This window comes from Budorcas taxicolor, chromosome 5 (genome assembly GCF_023091745.1).
Source record: "Budorcas taxicolor isolate Tak-1 chromosome 5, Takin1.1, whole genome shotgun sequence".
Classification (NCBI taxonomy): domain Eukaryota; kingdom Metazoa; phylum Chordata; class Mammalia; order Artiodactyla; family Bovidae; genus Budorcas; species Budorcas taxicolor.
The window spans coordinates 132,314,768-132,342,690 of record NC_068914.1 but is presented as its reverse complement, the minus strand read 5'-3'; the positions used below and the strand labels follow the sequence as shown (position 1 = coordinate 132,342,690).

General features: G+C 38.3%; 1 protein-coding gene across 1 annotated transcript; it reads left to right on the top strand.

Annotated features, from left to right (window-relative positions):
• The first annotated feature begins 2,155 nt into the window (after nt 1–2,155).
• PYROXD1 (pyridine nucleotide-disulphide oxidoreductase domain 1) lies at nt 2,156–27,629 on the top strand. The gene is made up of 12 exons (XM_052640210.1): nt 2,156–2,239; nt 5,138–5,218; nt 9,774–9,893; nt 12,362–12,490; nt 15,884–15,957; nt 19,020–19,180; nt 20,291–20,391; nt 21,669–21,804; nt 22,669–22,781; nt 23,647–23,769; nt 25,702–25,839; nt 27,019–27,629. The coding sequence occupies exons 1-12, from the start codon at nt 2,156–2,158 to the stop codon at nt 27,265–27,267; spliced, it is 1,509 nt and encodes a 502-aa protein (XP_052496170.1). The 3' UTR covers nt 27,268–27,629.
• Nucleotides 27,630–27,923: the final 294 nt, after the last annotated feature.

Below are 27,923 nucleotides of genomic sequence, written 5' to 3'. Positions count from 1 at the left end.
CTGGTCCCATCACTTCATGGGAAATAGATGGGGAAACAGTGGAAACAGTGTCAGACTTTATTTTTGGGGGCTCCAAAATCACTGCAGATGGTGACTGCAGCCATGAAATTAAAAGACGCTTACTCCTTGGAAGAAAAGTTATGACCAACCTAGATAGCATATTGAAAAGCAGAGACATTATTTTGCCGACTAAGGTCCGTCTAGTCAAGGCTATGGTTTTTCCTGTGGTCATGTATGGATGTGAGAGTTGGACTGTGAAGAAGGGTGACCGCCGAAGAACTGATGCTTTTAAACTGTGGTGTTGGAGAAGACTCTTGAGAGTCCTTTGGACTGCAAGGAGATCCAACCAGTCCATTCTGAAGGAGATCAGCCCTGGGATTTCTTTGGAAGGAGTGATGCTAAAGCTGAAACTCCAGTACTTTGGCCACCTCATGCAAAGAGTTGACTCATTGGAAAAGACTCTGATGCTGGGAGGGATTGGGGGCAGGAGGAGAAGGGGACGACAGAGAATGAGATGGCTGGATGGCATCACTGACTCGATGGACGTGAATCTGAGTGAACTCCAGGAGTTGGTGATGGACAGGGAGGCCTGGCGTGCTGCAGTTCATGGGGTTGCAAAGAGTCAGACACGACTGAGTGACTGAACTGAACTGAACTGAACTTACACTTATTATTTACTGAAAACTTGGGAAGAATGTTATTTTGCCAACATGATGACCAACTCTATGTGCAAGCATGCTAAGTGGCTTTAGTCTGCCACCCAGTGGACTGTAGCCCACCAGTCTTCTCTCCATAGGATTCTCCAGGCAAGAATACTGGAGTGGGTTGCCCTGTTCTCCTCCAGGGGATCTTCCCAGTCTCATGTCTCCTGCATTGGCAGGTAGATTCTCTAGCACTAGCACCACCTGGGAAGCCCAGAGAAACTTTCTGCTGCTGCTGCTAAGTCGCTTCAGTCGTGTCCGACTCTGTGCGACCCCATAGACGGCAGCCCGCCAGGCTCCCCCGTCCCTGGGGTTCTCCAGGCAAGAACACTGGAGTGGGTTGCCATTTCCTTCTCCAATGCATGAAAGTGAAAAGTGAAAGTGAAGTTGCTCAGTCGTGTCCGACCCTCAGCGACCCGTTGTACTGCAGCCGTCCAGGTTCCTCTGTCCATGGGATTTTCCAGGCAAGAGTACTGGAGTGGGGTGCCATTGCCTTCTATACTAGAGGAAATCTTTTCTGAGGTCAAAATTGTAAATGGAAATGACAGCTTCTCAAAGAACAATTCAGTAGTGTTGTTTTTGTCTTGATCAACGTGTGTATGAAGAATGTGATTCCAAAGTACACAATCTTAGCTTGCTAGGGAAAGGGTAGGGAAGCACTATATTCCCTCTACCAGGAAGAGTTTAAGAACTGAAAAGTGAAAGTGAAGTCGCTCAGTCGTGTCCGACTCTTTGTGACCCGGTGGATTGTAGCCCACCAAGCTCCTCCGTCCATGGGATTCTCCAGGCAAGAATACTGGAGTGGGTTGCCATTTCCTTCTCCAGGGGATCTTCCCTGATCTTCCCGATCCAGGGATCAAACCCAGGTCTCCCGCATTGCGGGCAGACGCTTTAACCTCTGAGCCACCAGGGAAGCCCACTTAAGAACTGAGGGTATACTTAACTTCTGGCGGGAAGGAACAGTGAGAACTTCAGAGCAGTTCATTTATTCGAAGAACCCTCTGACCTGCAAGAACACTAGTCTATAGACAATAGGTCAAGAGATGGGTTCTCTTGGCAACCCATCTACTTTACTGTGGCTTTTGTTTTATCTTTATAAAATCTACACATAAATGCTACATTCAGCTGTGGTGACAGGAAGGCAAAGCCCTGCAATCGATGAGCTGCGTTTTGGCTTGGGCAAGAAACCACAGCCGATACGCGAAGAGACTAAATATGAGCTCCCCGGGCACCTGTAGCTCGACTTTTCAAAAAGTGCGAAAAAGCTAAGTGTGAATTCCCAGGCATCCGTAGCTCGGCTTGTTAAGAGCGCGGAGGGACTAAGTGTGAGTTCCCAGGCACCCGTAGCTCGAATTCGCAGGAGCATGCGCCGAAAGCGGACGTCCTGAGCCGGTCCCTTTCCGGGAGGGCAAACATTTCCGGCTTCCCATTGTAGTTCTCAAACCACTAAGAGGATGGAGGGTCCGTGCTCGCCCCCGACGGCGGGGAAGTTCGTGGTGGTCGGCGGTGGCATCGCGGGTGTTACCTGTGCGGAGCAGGTAAGGCGGGCGCGGAAGCGATTTCGTCTCTCCGAGACCCTGGAGGCGCTGGCGCTCGAGGCTCCCTCCTGCGCCCTTTCCCCTAGTGTTTCTTCCAGGTTGCTTTCACTGTTTCCCTTTTCCCTACCCACCACTTCCGTTTCCTAGGTATTAGAGACTCTGTCTTGGCTCTCAGAGGATGTCCTTAGTACCCGGCAGGCTTCGGCTCCGGTGCAGGGACGAGGAATGGCGAGCAAGTCATTAGGGGAAACCCAAAGCCGACTGAACCTGGCTGTGGTCCTGGTGATGCCAGAGCAGATGCGAGAAGAGGGATGGGTTACGACTAGGAAGTACTTGGCCAGAAAATTCCCCCTTCTTAATGACGTGATTGAATCCAGCTTCTTCATAGGTGTCCACGTCCTCAGTGCATCGTAAACAGATTATAAAGAAGTCCTTACGTAAGTTTTGTATACTTTGGACTCCCAAGATAGAAGAGATGTCATCTCCAGTAATATCTTGTAAAACAGCCGACAAGGGCTTAAGTGAAGCGAGGTGATGCTTTTTTGATTTATAGTACACAATCAGACTACATACACACGTATGGAATTTTTACATGTATTTTACATGAATACATGTATTCCAAAAGGGTCTAGGTTATTGTGTTGGTAAAAAGTAAATATAAGCAATCGTTGAAGTCATGAGAAATTAAGTTTTTTTCCTTAACTTTTAGCCTTTGGATGTGTGTGAAAGTGAAGTCGTTCAGTCGTGTCTGACTCTTTGCGACCCCGTGGACTGTAGCCCACCAGGCTCCTCTGTCCATGGGATTCTCCAGGCAAGAATACTGGAGTGGGTTGCCATTTCCTTCTCCAGAGGAACCTTCCCGACCCAGGGATCGAACCCAGGTCTCCCGCATTGCGGGCAGACGCTTTAACCTCTGAGCCACCAGGGATGTGTGTAGATTTCATTTATTCATCAAGTAAACACCTATAATCCAGATACTGTACTAAGGACTGATTAGACTGGTACTAACAGAACATGGTGCCTCCTTTTTGGAGACTCAAAGCCTAGTGAGTAATGTAAATAAATAAGTAAATCATTTCATCAGTGTGTTCACTACCTTAGGGGTGCCTGTGGAGTTAGTAAGGAGTGAATTAGGGAAGAAGTGCGCTTTCTCACAGGAGATATCCCTTTGTCTTAGTACAGTCATATCTCATTTTATTGCCCTTTGATTTATTGTACTTCACATAAATAACTTGTTTACAAATTGAAGGTCTTCAGCAGGCCTGTGGAGCAAGCCTTATTGGCACCCTTTTCCAACATCATTTGCTCATTCGTGTCTCTCTGTCTTATTTTGGTAACTACCACAAAATTTCAAACTTCTAAATTATTACTCTATTTTTTATGGTAATCTTTGATCAGTGATTTTTGATGTTACTGTTGCAAAAAAGATTGCAAAAAGATTAACACTCACTGAAGGCTCAGCCGATGGTTAGCATTTTTATCAATAAAGTGTTTTTTAATTAAGGCATGTACATTTTTTACAACACTTTCAGAACACATTTTTATGCACACTTAGTACTGACAACAGTGTGTAGTATAAGCATAGCTTTTATATGCAGTAGGAAACCAAAATTCTCATGTGATTCACTTTATTGCTGTCTTCACTTCATTGCAGTGGTCAGGAACCAAGCCCGCAGTATCCGTTATGCCTGTATAGAGGAATAAATAAGAGTTTCCCAGGTAGACCAGAAAAAACAGATATTCCAGAGGGAGGTAGCAATGTAATCTCAGGTGAAAAAGCATAGAACCATCTGGAAGCAGCAAAACTTAAAGTATATGGTGCTTGGGGAAGGTGACCAGAAATGAAGCCAGGAAGACTGGCAGGAACTTGATCATAAAGGATCTTTTAAGTCATGCTAAGAATTTAACAAAAACTTACAAGTAGTCAAATGATTGTGACCAGTGGAATAACATGATCAAATGAAAAATTTTGAAAGATTATTAATTACAGTGTGTTTGGAGCAGAGGAAGCTGGTCAATATGAGACTGGAAGGCCAACTTGGAGGTGATATTAGTAGTATGATAATAGAAACAGAAAGTGAGGAAATAAATTACAGAATATACATAGGAAGGGAGAGATTGATAATGTCAGACATTATAAAAAATTTAAGTAAGGTGGTACAAAAAAGAATAATGGATGTGTAGGTGAATGAACATGCTCAGTTGGTGGTGTTTGTTTTTTTTTAAGGTTTTTACAATAACATTTATTTCTTAAAAGTTAATGTGCATAACAGGAAACCAAAAAGCACAAGCGAAAAACAAAGTCTTTCCTAATCACAAGCAGAGACAGATCAAGATAGATGGAGTTACAGAGCTGCAGGGGTTAAGAAAATCCTTTCAGGAAGTTTAAAGTGAGCAAGAAAGAGTTTGTAGCTAAGGAAGATGATGAAACATTGGCAGATTAAGCCTCCGGATTTGATAAGACTCTCAGAGTCTATACTGAGCATTTGGGCATTTGGAAGAGTAGGCATGCCAAAGCACTTGGGAAAGTTGCTAAAGTTTTAAGCGTTTTATTGGAAGCTTGCTGTGATTTTATTCTGTTTAAGACAAATGAAGTTATTTTGCAATGAAGAGAAGTCGGTTTAACTTAATTAGGAAGGTAGTTCCTTCTCATCCTTTTCATGGTAATTGTTAGAGTGTAGTATAAATGTATGTTTCATTTTAATCAATATCGGAGTTGAACGCTTCTCACCACTACTCCATAAATATAGCCAAGACCCAGGATAATGGAGACCTTTAAAGGGAGAACAGTGAGTTTTTAGTTTCCTAAGTTAATAACATTAAAATTGCATTATCTGTCTCACCTCTCTATGTACTAATATTTATTTATCATAATTTTCCTTTCTTTTTTTTAATAAGCTGGCAATTAATTTTCCATCAGAAGATATTCTCCTGATAACAGCTTCTCCTGTTATTAAAGCAGTTACAAATTTCAAGCAGGTAAGAACCATTATATAACTTTCTTGGTGTTAATTTTCAAAAACTGCAATAACTCACATAGCAGTTAGTGTAATTGTAGTATTTTAATTGTGTAACAAATGCACTTTTGGTACTCATTTTCAAATCATAGCTCAAAGTTTAGAGTTGTTCACATGAAATACCCAAAGCACCTGGAATGTATTAAATTTCTGGTTGTCTCTCTTCTTTTCCTCCCCACTCAGAAGTATGTTTCAGAAAGTTTCTCTTTTGAGGAAGGATGTTATGCACATCTACATATGAATGCAAATATACATGTATATCTTTATTATAAGTGTGTGTGTATGTACAGGTCAGAAGAACACTACCTCTGAGCCGAGTTTACACTTGCAGATAATTAATGCTTCAGATGTGTAGTAAGCATCTTAGAACACTTTGTAGTTCCATGAATTTATTTTACACATAACATTATAATAGCAGTCGAAAGAGCATTTGGGTCATAGTATCATGGAAAAGGAGACTCCAAACATTTTTGATCTTGTACCTCACCTGTTAAAAACTTTTGCACTCATATCTTAATATTTTAAACTACATACATGTACTGCAGTGCTATAGTTCTGAATATTATAGGGCCTATGCAAAAAATAAATGTATAAAAGGTGAAAAACATAAATCTTTCCTTCCCATACTACAATGAAGACTACTCACTTAGTCTTTGATTCAGTACAAGTTTTCCCTTATAACACTCTGATGATGGAATTTTTTTTTTTTCCTTTTGGCATTTTGTATAGATTTAATCTTGAAATAAAAGTGAAGGATTTGATCTTAGGGAGAAAAAGCAATCTACCCATCTCCCACAAACACACTTTTCCAATCTTGAAGTGTGTTTTCTAGAAGTTCTTAATAATATTGTCTGTCAGGGAAGGGATCAGTATACAGTTAACCTACCCCATTTTCATACATAAATCCCTAAGATTTACATAAACTCCTAAGACCAAGGGTAATTTAGTGCCATATGTTGCACTTTATAACCTGCCTACAGATAGGTAAGATATCTTAGTACTTAGGTATAGCCAAAAGAACTATGTGTGGGATTGGGAGAACCAGAGAACAGATTAAACAGGCTTTTAATTTCTAAAAGAAAAAAGCATAAATTCAATTATAGGCTGTGAGTACATTCTTAGAGAGAGATGTATATCTGAGTCTTCCAAGTACAAGTGTTGTACAGTAGAAAGAGAAAACTTGGGTTCTAGGCCTAGCGATTATCTACTGGCTGTGTAGCCTTGACAAATCTCGGTACCTGAGTTGCATCATTAGGGTAATATCTTCCTTGCTTACTCAACAGGGTTGTGAGCTTAAGATGTACTAATATATGTGAAAGTGCATTGAAATAGCAAATGTCTTTTTTTTTTTTTTTTTAGTGTATAGAAGTTAGAAATTGCATTCCTTTTATCATTTCTTGAATATTTAGATTACCATTATGCTAGGCATCCAGGATATGGAAGTTAAAAAGTATAGACCATACTTCAAAAAGTCACTAATGGTTATCGGTGTGGTTAGGGGAAAGAGTGGTAAAGAGGGATTTTGACAGTTATTCTGTATTATGTATTATTTATTTGTTTAGTGTTAAGAATAACACATATTCATGACTTGTATAATTTTTAAAGGAGAAGAGGAATTCATAGTAATTCACATTTATGGAGTACTTATTATGCCGTACTTCTAAATGTTTAAGTGTAGTAATGTATCTAATTCTTAACCCTGTGAAGTAGGTTGTTATCCCCACATTACAGATGAGAGAAATGTGTCACAGTGAGGTTTGGCTGGTTTCCAAGTATATTGTCAGGTTTGAATCCAGACACTTTGACTGTAGAGCCCGGATGGTCAGTTTCTCAGAATGGTTATTTTCTACTGGGGTAACAAATATGCAAGAAAAGTTATCATACAATTTGATCATTATCCTGATAGAGGCAAAAAATTAGGTCTTATACCAATATATTTCTATTTATACATACTGAACTTTGTGAAAGAACGCCAAAGCCTACCTTTGGAAGTTAAGGAAGGCTTTACATAGGAAATTGCATTGAAATGAGATTTAAAGAATAAGAAGGTTTTACTGCTTTTGCAAGAGATCAAGTAGAGTTTCAATTAAGAGGAGTAGTCAGATTCTATGGAATGCTCAGGTAAGATGATGGTTGGAAAGTGGTTAGTTCTAGTATAGATCATTGGTGACTTTCAAAGAATTTATGCAGTTTTGAGAAATTAATGGGAAGTAATTCTAAAGTGACAGCTGAACTTTTCTCTATTGAAAAAGTTGGCTATGAAGGTAGAAAAGATTTAGAATGGCACAACAAAAGGACATGAGGTCTAGCATTAAGCTGAATTTTATTCTTTTAAGGTAGGAACTGCTTGAGCATGTTCACCTGTTGAGATTAAGAAACCAGTGGGGAAGCCTGAAGATGAAGGAAAGCAGGGAATATATAACAAGGAAGGAGTCCTGAGGAGGTGAGAGGTGATGGGATCTGGATCACAGAGCAGTGGATTGACATTGAAATAGTGGGACTGGGTCAAGGAAAGTGGACATGAGCAGAGAAACATCTAGATAGTGGGAAAGTAGTCAGAGTTCTTCGTGGTCTCTGTGTGTAAGGTGATTTGCTGAGAATAAAGAGGATAGAATAAGTTGGGAAACATTAGAATGATGAGAGTTTGAAAAAGTCACTGAGGAACTGAAGTATGTTACTAAGATGTTATTGCACTTTTCACTGTATTTGCACTGATGGTATAAAAGTAGTGGTAGCTACTTACCCTGGTAGCCATTGTATTCTTGACTGCCACACAGTTAGTGGGAAAAATAAAATAAAAGCCATTTTTTAAAAATGTTACTTTTATTAAATCTTGACTCTTGAGTGTGCATATTTTTAATATTCTATGACATAATATGTACGCATAAAGCATTTCTGCATATGAAGAGTATAACATTTTCTCAAGGAAAAGCAGTTATATACTTGCTGAGTTACAAGATGAACTAGCTACTGTTTTCATGAAATATCACTTTTACTTGAAAGAACAACTGACACCACTGTGGCCATTCACTCATGTTTGGAAAATGAATGAAGTGAGCCTGTCGCTTCAAGAAACCAACCAATGATATTTGTTGCCAATATGACAAAATTAGAGCTTTCAGGCAAAAATTAGATTTTTGGAAAACTCATTCTTCACTGTGAGCCTTATAGTACTTAGCCTTTTCTCATGAGATTGGTGATAATAATGAATGTGATTTTTAAAAAATATTTATTGATATGAAATGTGTCAATATTTGGAAGATCTCTGTAATTTTGAGAACCAGTATTATCTGATGTGTGCAATTACAAGATAGACTTGTAACTATCAAAGTGCAAGATAGACTAATGGATTTCACAGTCCCAGTATGAAAAGTTCTTGATACAGTTTCAAATTCTCCTTTCATCTAATCTTTAAGAAACCATCACTTGTTGAGTTTCAGTGTAACATCAAGAAGAATGTACAGTAATCTGAAAGGGCTACAAATCTGTGTGAGGCTAACTCTCTTCATGTACTTCAACCAAAACAATGGTGCAATGGTTTAAATGTAGAAGCGGTTTGAATGCAGAAGCAGATACCCAGCTAAATTCTACTAAACCAGACATGAAAGAGATTTGCAAAAATGTAATACAGGGCTGCTTTCTCAGTTTGTTTTTTTAAAAAAATAGTTATTTTTCATTAGAAGTGTATCACTTTTAACATGTATTGGATTTGCTATTGTTACTTTTAATTAAGAAATATTTAAAGTTTTTCTCCATTTCAATGTCTAATGCAACAGATATTGCTGGGTCTAACTGAAAAACACAGAAGCTCACTGGGGTCCTCAGTTGGTAAGCCTATAAAGAGGTCTTGAGACTAAAAGTTTTGAGAACTGTTACAGCCAAGCAGCAGTATTTCCAGGCAGCTTTTGAGGGCAAATACTAGTCTATAACGTGTGTGGGTCTTCTGTAGCAGACTGGGTTTACAACTAGAGAATAGACGTAATTTGGTCTGTGGTTGGAAGTTTTCAGGGTAATTAATGGTTAAGGATAAGAGAGCAAGAAAGTAAAGGATTTGGAGAAAAGATGAAATGATCCATAGTGGGATCCTAGTGGGATAGGACAGAAGATGAGTCCAAGAGGAGGCTGACAATTTTGAAGGACAGGAAAGAAGAGTCCAAAGGTTAGCTCACAGTAACGTTAGCTAGTAAATAGAAAGAGAAAGCTACAAGGATAAAGAAATAGAGAAGCTGTTTGATTAAACTGTACAGAAGTAAGTAGTGTTAGCCTTCATTTTACAGGCCAGGAGACTAAGGCTCAGTGACTTCCTGACTCGCCCATGAGTGGCAGGACTAGTATTTGTGTTTAGGTCTAAAGATACGGAGTCTAGCCTTCTTTCTACTGTGTATATTGCAGCTGGCCGACTTTCCTGTTTTATGAATGGGAAATAAATAGTGTATAAAAAAGAAATGAAAGTATTTTATTATTTAAAATTCTTAAAAAATTTAAGTATGCATTTTTATCTCTTTTGTCTCATATAGGTTTCTAAAGTATTGGAAGAATTTGATGTTGAAGAACAACCAAGTACCATGTTAGAAAATCGCTTTCCCAACATTAAGGTTATAGAGTCTGGAGTAAAGCAACTAAAGAGCAAAGAGCATGTATGAGGACTTTTTCTTAATGACATTTGCTGTTGTTGAATCTTAGCGAGAGGTCTCACCTGCCTTCCTTTGACCCCACCTGTTGCACTACCACCCAAGTCCCTGGCATGTAAATTTTAGTGACGTTCATTCCCGTATTAGAAAAATGTACCCTTTTTGTGAGTTTTTTAGGGATATATCATTAGTTTAGGTTAGCATTTTAGATTTTACATTTCAAACGAGCATTAACATTTGTATAGTGTTCACTGTATTCTGTGACCTGCATTAAGTGTGGGGTACAGGAGCAGTAATAGCAGAAACCTGCTCCCAGCAATTCTCACTGTTACAGGGAGTACAGACATGCATATGTTTAATGTTGAAATATTATCAAAGCTCTGGTATTAGGTGTTTAGGAAGACCTCACAGAGTGAGTAATACTGAGCTATGTTTTAAAAAGGTAGGTGAAGTAACAGTTCTCCACGTGGGAAAGGGCATTCCTGGAAGTGGAGACTGCATGTTGAGAGACCCAAAGAGAGGAGAAGGGGCGTGTGGAGAGAGAGCCTGTCAAAGGGGTTGGGGTATGGATAAGGAAAGGATATTGGCCAGCTAGGCCAGAGAAGTGAGTAAATAGGATTGTGAAGAACTTTTTATGTCATGCTAATAAACTGAGTTCATTTTATCATCACTGGATAAATAGCAAAGAGATTCTAAGTGGAAGAAGGGTTGATAAAATATTCTTCTAGGAAGATCTATCTGACAGCAGTGTCAAAGATAAACCAGAGTAGAACAAGTAGCCAGTAACCAAATTAGAAGGTGGTTATAACAGTCCACAATGATGTAAGGCCCAAGCTAAGGCAGTCTCAAGAAAGGCACCTTCTCAGTCTCAGATGTCAGGGAGTCTCCGTGTCATACGATACACAGTATCTTCACGTGGACTTTTAGGCACTAAGATGGGAAGCAGGGTTTGTAGTTGTTTCTCTGAAGCAGCTCAGGTTTGAGTTCTCCCTTAGGGAGAAAGCATTATGCGTCATGTTTGAAACAAATAACTTGACAGGAAAAAATAAAAGTAAGAAAAAGGACTGAGTTTCATGAGAAAAATTTTACAAATCTGAATCCAACCACCACAGTAATTTCCTAATATTTGTAATGGTAACACTTGTTGCATAAAACACCCATGTCAGTGAATCTGCACACTGAAGTAGGCTCAGAAGTATACAAATGAATTGTGAGGGAGCTTACATATTAGGGCACTTGAATGAGTCAGAGTGCCAAATGTTTCATGTGAAAAGTGTCCTGTATGATATACATGTCTGCCTTCTGTGATCCATCCTTCATATTCTTCAGTGAGTTAGAAATGATGTGTTTACCTTTTTGTCTCCAAAAATGTAACAGTAGTCGATGAAGAGGTTTCGTGTTTGTTTTTATAGTACCTAGGTGGAAATAATTTTTTAAATTTGGTCAGTGCCTATAACTTCTATTAAAATTGTAACCAGGTTATCTAAAGGAAGACTTGTATAGCATTTCTGTATGATTATACTCTGTTGGTTTATTGGTTTTATGTTGTATTTGTTATATAGCTGAAGAGTTAAAATGTGTAACATATTTCAGTGGGTATGTACTTCGCTATTTGCCAAATTTTATAAATCAAACACAAGATACAAAGATTAACTCCTAAAACCATTCCAGCAGAGTCTGACATCTCTCACAGTAGCACATGCTTATGTCTCTCTGCTTTCTAAATGCTACTTTTACATGGATACCCATTCAGTATTAAGAAACAAAAAACCGTGAATCTCTGATATGTATTTTTAGACTCATCTAAATTCACCAATTAAAAATTAATATAAATTAAACCCAGTACATGCTAGGATTTAAGGTTAACATGTTTTTCACTTACAGAAAAATATAAAAGAGCATGATGTTTGCTGGTAATGAGATTGTATTTGTACTTACAACTATAAACACTATTTTTCAGCTCTTCTGAATTTTTAGATTCAGAAGCTATCGTTACCTCTTCTACCATTAACTATTCCTCTGCACCCATAACAGATATTATTAAGGTCTGATATGATTATAATCATGAATCTACTTATAATGATTCCTTTTGAGATTAGAGTGTTTATCAAGGAAATGTTCATCAGAATGCTCAAGTTAAAAATTTCTAAATGTTTAGTCTTTAAGGCCCACATACCTTTCCAGACATGAAATTCTCAAAGTTTTATCCAAAATTCTGTGGTAATGTACCTTTTTTTTCCCCCATGAGAAAAGGACTAGTTTTCATCAGATTTCTTAGGTGGTTCATGGTTCCAAAGGGATTGGGCATCACTGGCTTAGAGAGCACATTCTTGTGCTTAGTTAGCTTTGTCAAAGTATTGAGTGCTGCCAAGAGGCAACCTTCATGTATTTTTTGCTTTTGCCTTCTTGAATGTTTCAAAATTGTACTCGTGTATAAATGTTTCCCCTCTATTCATTGCTGTACGGTTTTACAGTGCATTTTAACTGAAGATGGCAATCAGCATATTTATAAGAAGCTGTGTCTGTGTGCTGGAGCGAAACCAAAATTGATATGTGAAGGAAATCCTTATGTGTTAGGAATCCGTGATACAGACAGTGCACAGGTAACATTTGGGTCATGGGAAAGAAACATGAAGACTTCTTAGATGTTTTCTGCATTCGAATCAAAGTGCTATACTTATAATGTTAATTTCTAAACTGCAGCAGCGGAAGAAAGTCTTCATGACTCATAAACCAAAAAGTAGTATAATGTTCTAGTGCTGCCAATTTGAGTTTAGTTTTAGTTGATAATTTAGGGCTTCTCTGTGGCTCAGATGGTAAAGAATCTGCCTTCAATACTGGAGACCTGGGTTCAATCCCTGGGTCAGGAAGATCTCCTGGAGAAGAGAATGGTTACCCACTCCAGTATTCTTGCCGGGAGAATTCCATGGATAGAGGAGTCTAGCGGACTGCAATCCATGGGGTTGCAGAGAGTCACACACTGAGCAACTAACACTTAGTTAATAATTTATCTTGTTTTTTATTCATGTCCTTTCTCTTTATGTGTTATCTCAGGTATAATGTCTATGCTGAAGGTTACAACTTACATTCAGTTCAGTGCAGTCCCTCAGTCATGTCTGACCCTTTGCGACCCCTTGGACTGCAGCATGCCAGGCTTCCCTGTCCATCACCAGCTCCCAGAGCTCACTCAAACTCATGTCCATTGAGTCGGTGATGCCATCCAACTATCTCATCCTCTGTCATCCCCTTCTCCTCTTGCCTTCAATCTTTCCTAGCATCAGGGTCTTTTCTAGGTTGTCAGTTCTTCACATCAGGTGGCCAAAGTATTGGAGTTTCAGCTTCAGCATCAGTCCTTCCAGTGAATATTCAGGATTGATTTCCTTTAGGATTGACTGGTTGGATCTCTTTGTAGTCCAAAAGACTCTCAAGAGTCTTCTCCAACACCACAGTTCAAAAGCATCAATTCTTTGGCGCTCAGCTTTTTTTATAGTCCAACTCTCACATTCATACATGACTACTGGAAAAACCATAGCTTTGACTAGACGGACCTTTATTGGCAAAGTAATGTCTCTGCTTTTTAATATACTGTCTAAGTTGGTCATAGCTTTTCTTGCAAGGAGCAATCATCTTTTAATTTCATGGCTGCAATCTCCATCTGCAGTAATTTTGGAGCCCAAAAAAATAGTCTCTCACTGTTTCCATTGTTTCCCCATGTATTTCCCATGAAGTGATGGTACCAGATGCCCTGATCTTAGTTTTCTGAATGTTGAGCTTTCAGCCAACTTTTTCACTCTCTTTCACTTTCATCAAGGAGCTCTTTAGTTCTTTGCTTTCTGCCATAAGATGACACGCTTTCTGTTGTCATCTGCATATCTGAGGTTATTGATATTTCTTCCCGCAGTCTTGATTCCAGCTTGTGCTTCATCCAGCCTGGCATTTTGCATGGTGTACTCTGCATATAAGGTAAATAAGCAGGGTGACAGTACACAGCCTTGACATATTCCTTTCCTGATTTGGAACCGATCTGTTGTTCCATGTACAGTTCTAACTGTTGCTGCTTAACCTGCATATGAATTTTTCAGGAGACAAACCACACCTATTCTACTCTGATTGGGAATATGTGATTTGCATCCTAAATGATGTAATGATCTTTTTCTCAAAAGGCAAAGCATGTCCAAAACTTACTTCTTAGCAAATAAATTAATATTCAGAAGATCTTTGTGATACAGAATCCTAGAACTGAAAAAAGATATATGGTTTGTTCTGCTCAAGAACAGTGATAAACTGTCCCAGAAAGGTGAAATTCTACCTTCAGAACTTTTTGCAACTTCTTTTGGTAATTTATTTCAGAATTCATTGATCCTTATTGCCAAGAACATCTTCTTGATTCCAGTCACAATACTCCTGTCTTACCTCAAGCTTACTGTTGTTCTGTCCTGTGAGGTAGTAATTTTATATTTACATAATAAGATTTCACAGCATATTAAAAAGCAGAGACATTACTTTACCAGCAAAGGTCTATCTAGTCAAAGCTATGGTTTTTCCAGTGGTCATGTATGGATGTGAGAGTTGGACTATAAAGAAAGCTGAGCGCCAAAGAATTGATGCTTTTGAATTGTGGTGTTGTGGAAAATTCTTGAGAGTCCCTTGCACTGCAAGGAGATCCAACCAGTCAACGTTAAAGGAAATCAGTCCTGAATATTCATTGGAAGGACTGATGCTGAAGCTAAAACTCCAGTACTTTGGCCACCTGATGTGAAGAACTGACTCATTGGAAAAGACCCTGATGCTGGGGAAGATTGAAGGCAGGAGAAGGAGACGACAGAGGATGAGATGGTTGGATGGCATCACCAACGCTATGGACATGAATTTGGGTAAACTCCAGGAATTGGTGATAGACAGGGAGGCCTGGCGTGCTGCAGTCCATGGGGTCACAGCGTCAGACACGACTGAGCAACTGAACTGAATAAGATTGCATCATCTGTAAAATCGATAGCAATTTGTTTGAGCATATTCTTAAATAGGAATTTTAGAGAATACTAGAAGAACTGGATTTTGTTCTTGTGAACATTTGAGGTTCATATTATGAAGGATTGAGTTCATAACTATGTTACAGTGACATCCTCTATGTACATGAACTTATCAGTCCTCATGAAAATCCTGCGGCAGTCATTACTCCCACTCCACAGAGAGGAAACTGAGATGGGAGGACTAAGTAGAGCTAACAGCTTTAGCTGTTCAGCTGTCATCCTGAAGCAATGGGACTTTTCTCTACTTCGGAAAGTACCATAAGAATGATTTCTGGTCACTTTTTCTCCAAGCTCATTGTGATCTTTTTTGGGGGGAATGGGAAGTGGAGGCATCAATTAGCTGTTTTACAATGGTGATAACATTTTAAAAACAAATACTAGATATTATGATGTGCCTGCTACTCCTAACAACTTTATCTGCATCATCTTACTTAATGCTCAAAAAACTTGGAGGTATAGTCACTTCTTACTTTGATTTATAGTTGGGAGGACCTGAGGTGCAGAGAGGTTAAGCAGCTTGCCCAAGGCCACCCAGTTAGTAAACTGCTGGAGCCAGGGACTCTACAGTCTGTGCTCTGAACCACTGTGCTGCTGTGCTCCTCATTTCTGTACGTTCTGAGTGACTGCAGGGAAAGTGTCGACTGAGGGACTAGAAGGACAGGAAGAGTCCTGAATCCAGGATGTAGCTCAGTGTCATGTTGGTAAATTGACTTGGTCCAGTAGTTGGGAATGTAGTAAGCTAAAGACAGAGCCTCGTGCTCCATTTGAGTGTAATGACATAAAAGGCAAAGAAAGCTAGAAGAAGCGTTGCTATAAAGGCAATCTGGGGTGAAACATAGAGGCAACATTTATTATATTAATCGGGAGGGTACGTCCTGGCAGAGAGGGAAAGAGATTATCAGTAAAGCCTCTTGCTTCAGGCGTTGCCCATACTACAAAACAGTTGTCGTTTTCTTTTTGATACAGGAATTTCAGAAGCAGCTTACTAAAGCTAAGAGAATAATGGTCATAGGGAATGGTGGTATCGCACTTGAATTAGTGTAAGTACATGTTTTTTAATATTATGTGAGGATTGCTTTGTGACTCATGTAATTATTGGTAGACCAGAAAATATCTTGTTGTCCTGAAAAATCAAAGATAAGGATAACTGTTTTTCATACATTCCCAAGGAGAAAATCCACTTCTTTTTTTTTTAGCTTTTATGAAATAATTCATAGTGGAGAAGGTAAATTTATGAAACATAAAGAGTTTCAGGAAAGCTTTTGGTCTCACTGACGACTAGTTAGATTTGACCCATGCATGTGTTCTTGTAAGCATTTACTATATTGAAAAACAATTTAAATACGTACACCTTTAGAGAGTTCTGCCTGTAGTCCCCATAACTATTTATTGCTTATATCCCATCCTGCTTCGCTCATTTACATTACCCGCCTGGCCATGAAACCCAGTGTTTGTGAGTTTCTGTTTCAAGATACGTGGTATTCCCACATAACGGGAGTAACTCTTGGTTTCTGGAAGTTTGGGGAATGTGAACACCTTAATATGAAATACTGTCATCTTAATATGGTGTTTACAGTTTGAAAACCATTGAGGAGTATCCTGCTGTAGTCTCCAGAGCATTGATGCACATTCTTTGTGATTTTATCCTTCCACAGATGGCAGACATGGACTAGTCTAGATATTTTTCGGGCCAGAAAGTTGGGTCTGGCTACAAAGAGGACAAATTTATATCCAAATAAGGAATCTGCCGAAACCCTGTCTTTGCTCCCTTTCATTTGTTCCAGCCCTGAGACTAGGTTTTTGCCTCTCTTTAGAGGACGGTGAATCTCAGTGGAAGCCTGTAAGAGTTCTTGGATTGCCTGAGTATGAGCATTGGCAGTCATTAATTATGAAATTTGTGGCATTGTATGGAAAAATGCAAAGAAAAAACTAGAGTCAAGACCAAATGGGCCAGAAGAGGGAGGCATAGGTTTATTGTAAGAGGAGCTTCAAATCCTTACATACACATGACAGATTTTTCTCCATCAGTTATCACCAAAAGTGGAACTTAATACTATTATTAACATTGAAAAGCTTGCTCACATTCAGAAAGTTTCCAAGTCTCACAATATTTAATCTTATTCTTTATTTAGGTTGTAGTTTGAAGACCATATACTTGGATAAAATTGATAATTTTATATTCAGTAAACTCTGATTGTTTAAGTGCCTATGTAGTGCTATTCTCTCGGTTTAGATTAACTGAATGATTAGGCTTTTTGGTCTTAATGAAAAATGACATATGCAGACTCTGATGCTAATACTGATTTCTTCAGTATGCCTTCATTTCAGCTATTATCTCTGTTTGCAAATGTAGGTTAATCCTTTCTTTTTCAAGCAGACATAGTTTTTCATAATTCCACAAAATGTAATACTTCATTGTTCTCTGGGTTTTTTTTAAGTGGTTTTAAAAATTAAAGCAGAATTTCCCCAAAGTGTGATGATACTTTCTTGCTTATGCATCTTTCTGAGGACATTATTCATAGGATAAGAGGATTAGAGGGCATCCTGTGAAGTACAGCACTTCCAGGAGTTATTTCTGGTGGTTACTTATAATAACTATGACCCACTGGTCAAGCATCAGTATTTTAAGCTATACTGTTGTGTGTTACGTTCCTACATTATTTTAAAATACAAAAAAAAAAAAAAAATTGTGTGTAAAATTGGAATATAAAAGTTATATGTATTCTGCTTTCTGTTTATCAGCAATATTATATGATCTGAGCAGCATGAGATGTAGAATGTTCTCCAGATAATCTGAAATTTAGGAACTATTAAGTACACTGCTGGCATAAGAGAGGAGGAGAAATAAAGGCCCACTGGAGAAGGCAAAGGGCTCCTTTACCATACACCAAAAAGCATGAACATCAGGTGACCTGGAGTCAGATGCACTAAACATTCTTTCTTCTATCATCAGCTTATCTGTCAGTTAGCCTTGGAAAAATCATATAACCTAACTATATTATGTCACTCTGAGAAATAAAGGTGGTTAACACTTTTTACCATAAATGGATGTTAAAAACCAGTGACATTAACACACTGATTACCATTGCAGTTTCAAATAAAATCCTAGTATAGTTAGGATGACCATATATCCTGTTTATTCAGGATTGTCCCCATTCATTTGTACCAAAACACGTATTAAGAGCAGATAAATTATAGTGAACTCCAGGGACTTTGTGGAGTGACTATTAAGAAAACCACATTCTCAGTGTCCAAACCTAGAAATAAAACTGCTAAAGCCCAGAAGCTCTTGCTACCTCATGAACATTAATGGAAGGTGGTTTCTATATACCTTGGGCATTCCTGTTTTCCTCTAAGATCCTTCATTTTTCTGTGATCTGGGTCTTTCTTTGGCTAGATGTCTTGGAAATTTCTTAGATGAAAGGAATTCATTGCAGGGTAATCATTTCCTATACAACAAAGTTAAGATTTTCATTGTAACTCTCATTCTTTCTTTTTTCTCTGTCCTTCCATAATGTGCTTTGAATACATAATAAAATATTTGTTCGAAAAGAAGTCAACTGTCTGAATATTGTAGCTATGTCATCCATCCTTCCATTACTGATTACACTGTAACTAGATAAACCAGGCATTGCTCACTCCTGAGAACCCTGGGGGACATTCATATAATAACTGTGTTTAGAAATTGAACCCTTTTAGGTGATATTCATTAAAAATTTTATCTGCTATTCAGGGCATATGTGTGCATGCTTTGTCGCTAAGTCGTGTCCAACTCTTTGTGACCTCATGGATTATAGCCCGCCAGGCTCCTCTGGCTATGGGATTCTCTAGGCAAGAATACTGAATTGCCATTTCCTCCTCCAGGGATTCAGTGTATATATTTGTCATGTATATGTTCTCTAAATAAACTTTAAATTTCCCTTATTATTATACTTTAACTCTTATTACCCTGAAACGGTGTTATATTCTGTTTAATAGTCATTCTCAGTTTGCCTTAAAATATTTTCTTTACTCTTGCCCTAAGAGGTAGTTGTTATTTACCATACAAAGATTTCTTCTTACACTTTGAAATTGCTCTAAGTAACTTTCATATTCCTTTTAGGTATGAAATTGAAGGCTGTGAAGTAATTTGGGTCATTAAAGATAAAGCAATTGGGAATACTTTCTTCGATGCAGGAGCAGCTGAATTCTTGACTTCAAAGCTCATTGATGAAAAACCAGAGGCTAAAATTGCACAGAAAAGAACCAGATATACAACTGAAGGTAAGTATGGCGTCTAGCTCATTCATTCACAGATGAGACTTTACTTTTTAATCATATAGAAAAAGGCTATAAGAAAATTTAGCAAAATATTTTGATAGGACTATAGGTAATACTTATTTCTATTTCTTTATGTAACTTTTAAGATTATACACACACACATATATATATATGTAGGATATATTTTTTATGAAAAGTATGTATAACTAAAACTGCAAATTTAAAGTGAATTAAATAAACCAGAAGAATTGATGCTTTTGAACTGTGGTGTTGGAGAAGACTCCTGAGAGTCCCTTGGACTGCAAGGAGATCCAACCAGTCCATTCTGAAGGAGATCAGCCCTGGGATTTCTTTGGAAGGAATGATGCCAAAGCTGAAACTCCAGTACTTTGGCCACCTCATGCAAAGAGTTGACTCATTGGAAAAGACTCTGATGCTGGGAGGAATTGGGGGCAGGAGGAGAAGGGGACGACAGAGGATGAGATGGCTGGATGGCATCACTGACTCGATGGACGTGAGTCTGAGTGAACTCCGGGACTTGGTGATGGACAGGGAGGCCTGGCGTGCTGCGATTCATGGGGTCGCAAAGAGTCAGACATGACTGAGCAACTGAACTGAACTGAACTGAAATAAACCAGCCCATCTACATCTGTGCAGGCAGATGCTACAGTTCGACAACACCTAAGTTTATAAAATGCAGTGAGTTTAAAAACAGATACAGTTTTTTAGTTTAAAAGAGGTTTTTTTTTTTTTCTTAAACTTTGGCTTATAAAATTGAACAAGAATTTTGCAAGTTTGGGTCACACTAAAAATTGACAAAATTTTCAAAATTTAATGTCTGATTTTCTTACTCTTTATATTAACCAGTGATTATAACATCCATGAAGCACTCTATATGTGTTTATACACAACAATTGAAAGATTATCCATTTTGTAGCTGTATATCACAAAATATTAAAGTAATGAATAAAATAATATAGATAAGTTTAGTCCCGCCGTATGAATGTGTATATGAGAATTATTATGTTACCTAAAATCTTCTGAACACAAACATAATTCTCTGCCTGACAGTTTTTGTATCCTTTGGATTTTGAACTGAGTTTGTCTCCTCAGGATGGAAAAAGGAAGTGCAAGCCAGAGCTAATGCTGGTAATATAGGCAGTGCCTTGGGACCAGACTGGCATGAAGGGCTGGATCTTAAAGGAACGAAAGAGGTATGTTTTCATATACTGTTTAGACATATCTAAATTCAATTTTAAATTCTCAAACTGTTAACGACTGGTTATTAAGCCTTTAGTCAAAGAACTGGCCAAGTCATTTTCCTTAAAATCCATGGTGTTAAGAATGGACTTGGGGCCAGTTGGCTTTATAGATAGACCTCCATACACAGTCTTTAGTAAACATACCTGTCCTATTTTAAATTAATCTTTTCTCAAAGGTCTCTTTGGATGCAGTCTATTCTAAAGATTATTAGATTCTAAATAAATTACATATTTAATATCCTAATTGCATAAGCAGATGAATTGCTCTTCCTCATTTTATTTGTTTTAGTTATTTGTGGTTAAAAGACTATGTATGATATTTAAATATTGTAAGAAATACATATACAGTCTTTATTACTGTGTATGATTTCTTTTCAGCCTTTGTTAGGTTGGTGTGGGCCTGGCTTCACAGTATATCAGATTTGTGTATATCAAATTTTGTGATGGAAATCACACAAAATCATTTATTCCTGCACCTTCAGGTCCTACAATTAATGGTATTTTTAACTTGCAACTTCAGTTTAGTTCAGTGAATATTTGTTGAGTATCTCCTGCCTAAGTGGCACTTTACTAAGGTTCTAGAATATAACAATTGGGATATGTCAACTTACTTTTTAGTCCATAACAGTTATAATTTAAAAATATATACAGGGCTTCCCTGTGGCTCAGCGGTAAAGAATCTGCCTGCCAATGCAGGAGACACTGGTTCGATCCCTTATCCAGGAAGATCCCACATGCCGTGAAGCAACTAAGCCTGTGCTCTAAAGCCCAGGAGCCTCAACTACTGAGCCCACGTGCCCTGCAGCCTGTGCTTCACAACACGAGAAGCCTCTAGTGAGAAGCCTGTGCACTGCGACTAGAGCAGCCCCCTCGCGCTGCAACTAGAGAAAAGCCTGTGCAGCAACGAAGACCCAGCAGGGCCGAAAATAAATAAATAAAACCATGTACACGTGTAATTATTGATGAGGCTTCTATCAGAAAGTATGCCCTTAGTGCTGCCTGCCAATTCAACTCTTGATCTCTAAAAACTAAATGAGTTTCTGCTCACTCTTTTCATACACAAAATTAAGAGGCATGTTTGGGAGCATTAAATGTGTTTTCACTTATACTATAAGAATTTTTGGGTTTTTTTTTAGTTTCTGTAAGTGTATTATAATTTTTTTCTTCATCATCAATAACCCATCCTTCTTTCTGGAAATATTATGGTGACCAGTACTTCTTTATTTTAGTTTTCTCATAAAATTCACATTGAAACCATGTGTGAAGTAAAGAAAATTTACCTTCAGGAAGAATTTAGAATTTCTGAGAAAAAGTCCTTGACTTTTCCAAGAGACCATCATGATCAGTCAGTTACTACTGACAAAGGTAAGTGATGAAATAAGAAAAAATAATCACTTATTTAAAAAGAAGACAATTTTGCTTTATTGTTATATTTAAAAACTCTATACTTCCATATAAAATTTAAATGTGAAAAGATAAAACCATAATAATGTAAATCATTTCATTTTCAGTACTTAACTCTTTGCAATTTCTAATAAATTAAATTTTATAGAGCTTAACATTTTATGCAGGGCTCATTGTTTGACCATCATACCCCTGTGAATGAATTAAGAGTTATCTTGTAGATCAAGACAAAAAATAAAAACTAAAAAGCTGATGCTCTTAGAGTTGAAGTGACATCCTCAAAATCAGACAGATTGAAATCTATAAGTTGAAACTAAGGTACAGATCTCCTGAAATTCCTATTCTACATTCCCATGAGAACTACTCTATGAAATATATCTAAACCTCCCGTATGAGGTATCCCATCGCTCTGAATTCTTTGAATTTTTTCATAGGGAAAGGGATTGTCTGAATGTCACCAATAAGGGAAAACTTTGAAAAATGAGTAACCTACTTGGACTAAACTCTTGATGGAGTATAGTTTATTAATAAAGATTTTTAAAGAAATAATTTATAAAGTGATTATCAATTTACTTTGTTAGAATTTGTCTAAATTTGAAGGAAAAATGTTTAGAATGCCTGCCATGGTTTCGTGATTATACCCAAAATAAGAAGATGTAATTGGTCATATTAAAATTGTTTTAGCAAATGTACCTTGTAAATATTCTTGTTTTAAAGTCAAATCTTGCCTCGTTCAATTTTTCTTTGTTCTAGTCATCATATTCACATAATGTTACAGGCTGTTGGTGGTGATTACACTTGAGAACAAATTTTTTTTTTTTTAAGAGATATGGCCTGTATATGTGGAATTGACCAATGAAAAGATATATGGCTGCGATTTCATTGTCAGTGCTACAGGAGTTACACCAAATATAGAACCATTTCTCTGTGGCAACAATGTAAGGTGAAAATTTTTGTCTCACTGTGAACATTGCTAAAGTATTAATTATTTGTGAAGATCTCTAATTCTCTAGCATGAACATTGTTCATTTGAAGCCTGGCACAGAACTGTAATTTAAGATGGCTGGAAACAATTTAATTTATATTCATGTCTTCATGTTTAGTATTTTTTTACTTTCAAATCCTTAAGCAGTTAACATCCCGGCATTATTTAAGGTGACATAATGCACGCTTTATTTATCTAAATGTTGTTAAGAGACCGATGTGTATGCTAAGTCACTTTAGTCCTGTCCAACTCTTTGCTACCCCGTGGACTGTAGGCTGACAGGCTTCTCTGTCCCTGTGATTCTCCAGGCAGGAATACTGGAGTGGGTTGCCATGCCCTCCTCCAGGGAATCTTCCTGATCCAGGATCGAACCCGCTTCTCCTACGTCTCCTGCATTGGCAGGCGGGTTCTTTGCCATTAGCGCCCCCTTGGAAGTGGGCCTCAGAGACTGATACTTCCTATGAATTCTTAAAGAGTGATTCTTTTAGAGAAACCAGCATGTATTTTTTGCTTTTTAGCATTTGAAGCTTGTAGTAACTGAGGAATATTTTTGTAACTATGAGTGGGGTGGTCATATGTTTATTGGCAGTTTTTGATGTTCTAAGAATTTGAAGTTCCAAGAATGCTATGGGTTCATCTTCAGTAGGAATTTGACTGACTGGAAATTCAGATTAGTTGTCTAAACTTGGCAGCTATTTCACTTTCCTCACGAAAAGTCAGCATATCAACATGTAGAAATCTGACTTGTTCTTTTACTTCAGAACGAAAGTCGTGCATGCTTTTCCCTTCCCCACATGCTTATGAGGAACATTGTTTAGTTTGACGTAGGCGAAGACGGTGGACTGAAGGTGGATGACCACATGCACACGTCCCTCCCTGACATCTACGCCGCGGGTGATATTTGCACGGCCTCCTGGCATCCCAGCCCTGTCTGGCAGCAGGTAAGCCGGCATAACCTGATCACAGGTGTTTATCAGAGAGTCCATCTGAAAATAAAGGAGCTGCCACAAGTAAATGCACCTTTCTGGTTTTCCAGTTTTTCTGCTTTAAGTGGGAAGCTATCAGAGGTTTTTGGGGGCTTTTTTTGGTCACAAAAACAACAAAACACTAGTTTTTCCCTTTTGGTAAGGTATTATGTAGTGATGGAATAGACTGGGATGTCTTAATTTTAAAAAGAATTATGACTGTTACTTTGTTTTTCATGATGCTCACCAGCAGTGTCCTGTAGAACTTTCTGTGATGTCAGATACATTCTGTACTTTTGCAGTGTCCAGTCAGGTAGCCACTAGCCACCTGTCTACTAAGCACTTGAAAGGTGGCTGTGACTGAGGAACTGAATTCTAATTTTACTTGTAATTAATTTAAATAGTTATGTAACTAGTGGCTACGATTTAGGACAGCACAGCTTTAGATTAAAAAAATAGCACAGAGATTATAAACCATACATTGTTTCTGAAGATCTGTTGCCTATGGGAATTACTGAAAGAATGTTCCCATGGTAAACAGCCTTCCTCAGCCTAACAACCCCTTCCACCTGGATCTAGACTTCCCCTGCTGTCACAGTGTTGCCTGCCTCGTAATGGTGGGGCAGAAGTCTTAGAGGAAGATGCTCAAGACAGTGGCCAGAGGTGGTGTTGTTTTAGGAGGAGGAGAGTCAAAGGTAGATGTTACAGATACAAGAACCAGTCAACACACTTATCTTGGTGATACTCCAGTAAAAAACAAAAACCACTTAACTTGATGAAAGCCCAGTTCCACTGGTAGGGCTGTTATTCATTCAGATTAACTGGAGTGTGAAGCAGTAGAGGAATTAGATGTATTTTAAGAATCAGCTTTATTATTTTTACATACATCAGAGATAGCATCAGCAAGAGGGTGATGTCAGCCATATTTCTAAAATGCTTCAAACTAGCTTGCTTTCAGTTTTCTCTACAATGACATCCTATGTCGTTTTTATGGCATACCTGTCGCAAACTCAATTAGGAATTGGAGTTGCTGTTTTGTTGTTGTTAACATTTCAGCCCACTAAGGGTTAAAGCCGGGCTTCCCTGGCAGCTCAGCTGATCAGGAATCTGCCTGCCATGCAGGAGACCCCAGTTCAGTTCCTGGGTCTGGAAGATACCTGGAGAAGGGATAAGCTACCCACTCCGGTATTCTTGCCTGGAGAATCCCCATGGACAGAAGAGCCTGGCGGGCTACAGTCCATGGCATCAAAAAGAGTCAGACACGACTAAGTGACTAAGCACAGCACAGCAAAAGGGCTGAAGTCAGGGAATATGTAAGTTACATCCTTCATGTGCCTCATACTCTAGTACAGGAAAGAAATGTCCGGAAATAAACTGGTGTTTCTTACTTTGAGTGACTCTAATAAACTCATCTCGTAATTTGCATAAGCAGTAATTGTTTCACATAGTCCAAGACACAAACTGAAGGAACTTGGAGGCTAAAATGCATTAGGAACAGTGCAGCAGAACAGTATCGCAGGCCACTTCTGTTGGCCGTTCTCCAGTTGTTACCGTGCTCTGCAGGCTGCCTTCTTACTTCACCAGACCTAACCTTGTTTAGAGAGGAGACTGAATTTAAAAAAAAAAACAACTATCACTTCTTTCAGAAATTCTTAAAGCTCATATCCATGATTATCATTATTTTTTGCACACAAAAAGACATTAGTTGCCACACATGAGGTATAAGAATTATCAAATACCAGAAGCAGTTGGTTAGTGTGACAGTGATCCAGTCAGTTACCTAACAAGCTAGGTGTAACTGTTCTCAGGGACTGTCATGCACTTTAAGGAACTGTACTAGGTTAAGGTGGTAACATTTTTCAAATAATGATAATGAAAAATTAAATTGCATGACCTTCTTTATTTCAGATGAGGCTGTGGACCCAGGCTAGACAGATGGGATGGTATGCAGCAAAGTGCATGGCCGCAGCTAGTGTAGGAGAGTCCATTGACATGGATTTCAGCTTTGAACTTTTCGCTCATGTAACAAAATTTTTTAACTATAAGGTAAGATAGATAGACAGATATTAACAGTACCTTTCCTGCTTGTTAAGTCTTATAACTAATTACAGTCATTTAATTTTCTCACATGAATAAGAGCTTAATCTGGTTTTAATCACTGTACAAAAAGTGACAGATTTCCTCATTTCTTACAAACCCATAACTGGTATTATTGCTGGAGGTTTTCCCAGTGGCTCAGAAGGTAAAGAATCTGCCTACAGTGCAGGAGACCTGTGTTTCATCCCTGGGTTGGGAAGATCCCCTGGAGAAGGGAATGGCAACCCACTCCAGTATTCTTGCCTGAAGAATCCCATGGACAGAGGAGCCTGGCAGCCTACATACAGTCCACAGCGTCAGGCTTCCCTGGTGGCTCATACAGTAAAGAATCCACCTGCAACGCAGGACACCTGGGTTCAATCCCTGGGTTCAATCCCTGGGTTCGGAAGATCCCCTGGAGGAGGGCATGGCAACCCACTCCAGTATTCTTGCCTGGAGAACCCATGGAGACAGGAGCCTGGTGGGCTACAATCCACGGGGTTGCAAAGAGTCGGATACGACTGAAGCAACTAAGCATGGTCCCTCGTCATCTGATAGTCAGACCTACCTTCTCACTGAACTCGTGTAGTTCAGGGGGGAAAAAAATCTCTTCCAGATTTGTTCCCTGATGGTACATTTCTGAGTTTTATTTGAAATTCAGTCCTCCTTTGTGAAGGGAACTAACAGCTATTCATACTCAAGAATGAGCAGGTACTACCCTCTACGTATTATTTAACCCTCTTTACCTCACTTAGGGGCAGGTTTTTTCCTCCTCATTTACTGACAAGGAGAAACATACACATACAGATATATACATAAATTTCAGAGAGATTCAGCAATTTGCCCATGAAAGATCTAACTCGGTTTCTTATTCAGCCTTTAAATCATGACTCCAGGCTGATGTAGTCCACGTCCTACATGTTTGTATATTCACTAGGTATTTTTAATGTTCATGTACGTTGTATGGTAGTGTCATCTGTAGAGTAAATGCATACTGTACAAATGTTTTCTTTGGTTCCTTCTAAATGGCACTTTCAACAGTAAAATTTTGTGATTAGATTTCCCACTCTAGGAAAACACAAAATAACTGTGTATTTTGTTTCTTCTTAAGTACTCACTAAAATAACATTTTTATATTTCTCTATATAGGTTGTATTACTGGGAAAATACAATGCACAGGGCTTGGGTTCAAACCATGAACTACTGCTGAGGTGTACCAAAGGGCAGGAGTACATCAAGGCCGTCCTGCAGAACGGGCGAATGATGGGCGCTGTCTTAATTGGTGAAACTGACTTAGAAGAAACATTTGAAAATTTAATTTTAAACCAGATGAATCTTTCAGCATATGGAGAAGATCTGCTGGATCCAAATATTGATATAGAAGATTATTTTGACTAAAAAGGGCATTTCAAGAGCTACATCATGTTCCAAATAAGATTTAAAAAGTCAGAGGATTACACAGATTTATGATGACCAGCTGAAGTTAAAATAATTTATTTATAGGTTTTTTTTTTCCTAACACAAAACTGACCACTAATTATGTAAAGATAAGTCTGAAGTATTCATTTCTGTGTTTTCAACTCAGAGACAGTCATTTGTGATTTAGCTTTGAAACAAATTAGCTTGTTACCTACTTAACCAACAGTGTGGTGTCCGGTTAACATACCAGAGCCATTCTTTGACCGTGAAATGTCAAAGGCAGGCTATGGTTTCAAGACGCTTACCGTTGTAGCCTTTGTAAGCCAGTTGTGTGAAAAGAAAAATACAGCTAGTTGTGACAAGGCATAAAGAACTTAACAAAGTTACATGAACTTAATCTCTTATGTATTTTACATTTAAAGGGTTTTACAATAAAGTTAATTTATTTTTCCTGTTTCATACTGTAAATTTATGCAATTCATGATCTCAAGACATCAGAATGTCTCAAATTCTCAAGTTTTCAATACTTCAGAGATAAATTCTGAAAATGTAGCTCCATATGTATAAAATATTAATGAAATTGTCTTAAAATTAAACTTCTGATTAACTACAAAACTAATAGTGTATCCATGCAT

Coding starts and splice junctions, on each gene's coding strand:
- PYROXD1 (XM_052640210.1), top strand. CDS start 2,156: ATGGAGGGTCCGTGCTCGCCCCCGACGGCGGGGAAGTTCGTGGTGGTC. Junction 15,958..19,019: donor GGTATCGCACTTGAATTAGT/GTAAGTACATGT, acceptor TATTCCTTTTAG/GTATGAAATTGAAGGCTGTG. Junction 22,782..23,646: donor CATTTCTCTGTGGCAACAAT/GTAAGGTGAAAA, acceptor AACATTGTTTAG/TTTGACGTAGGCGAAGACGG.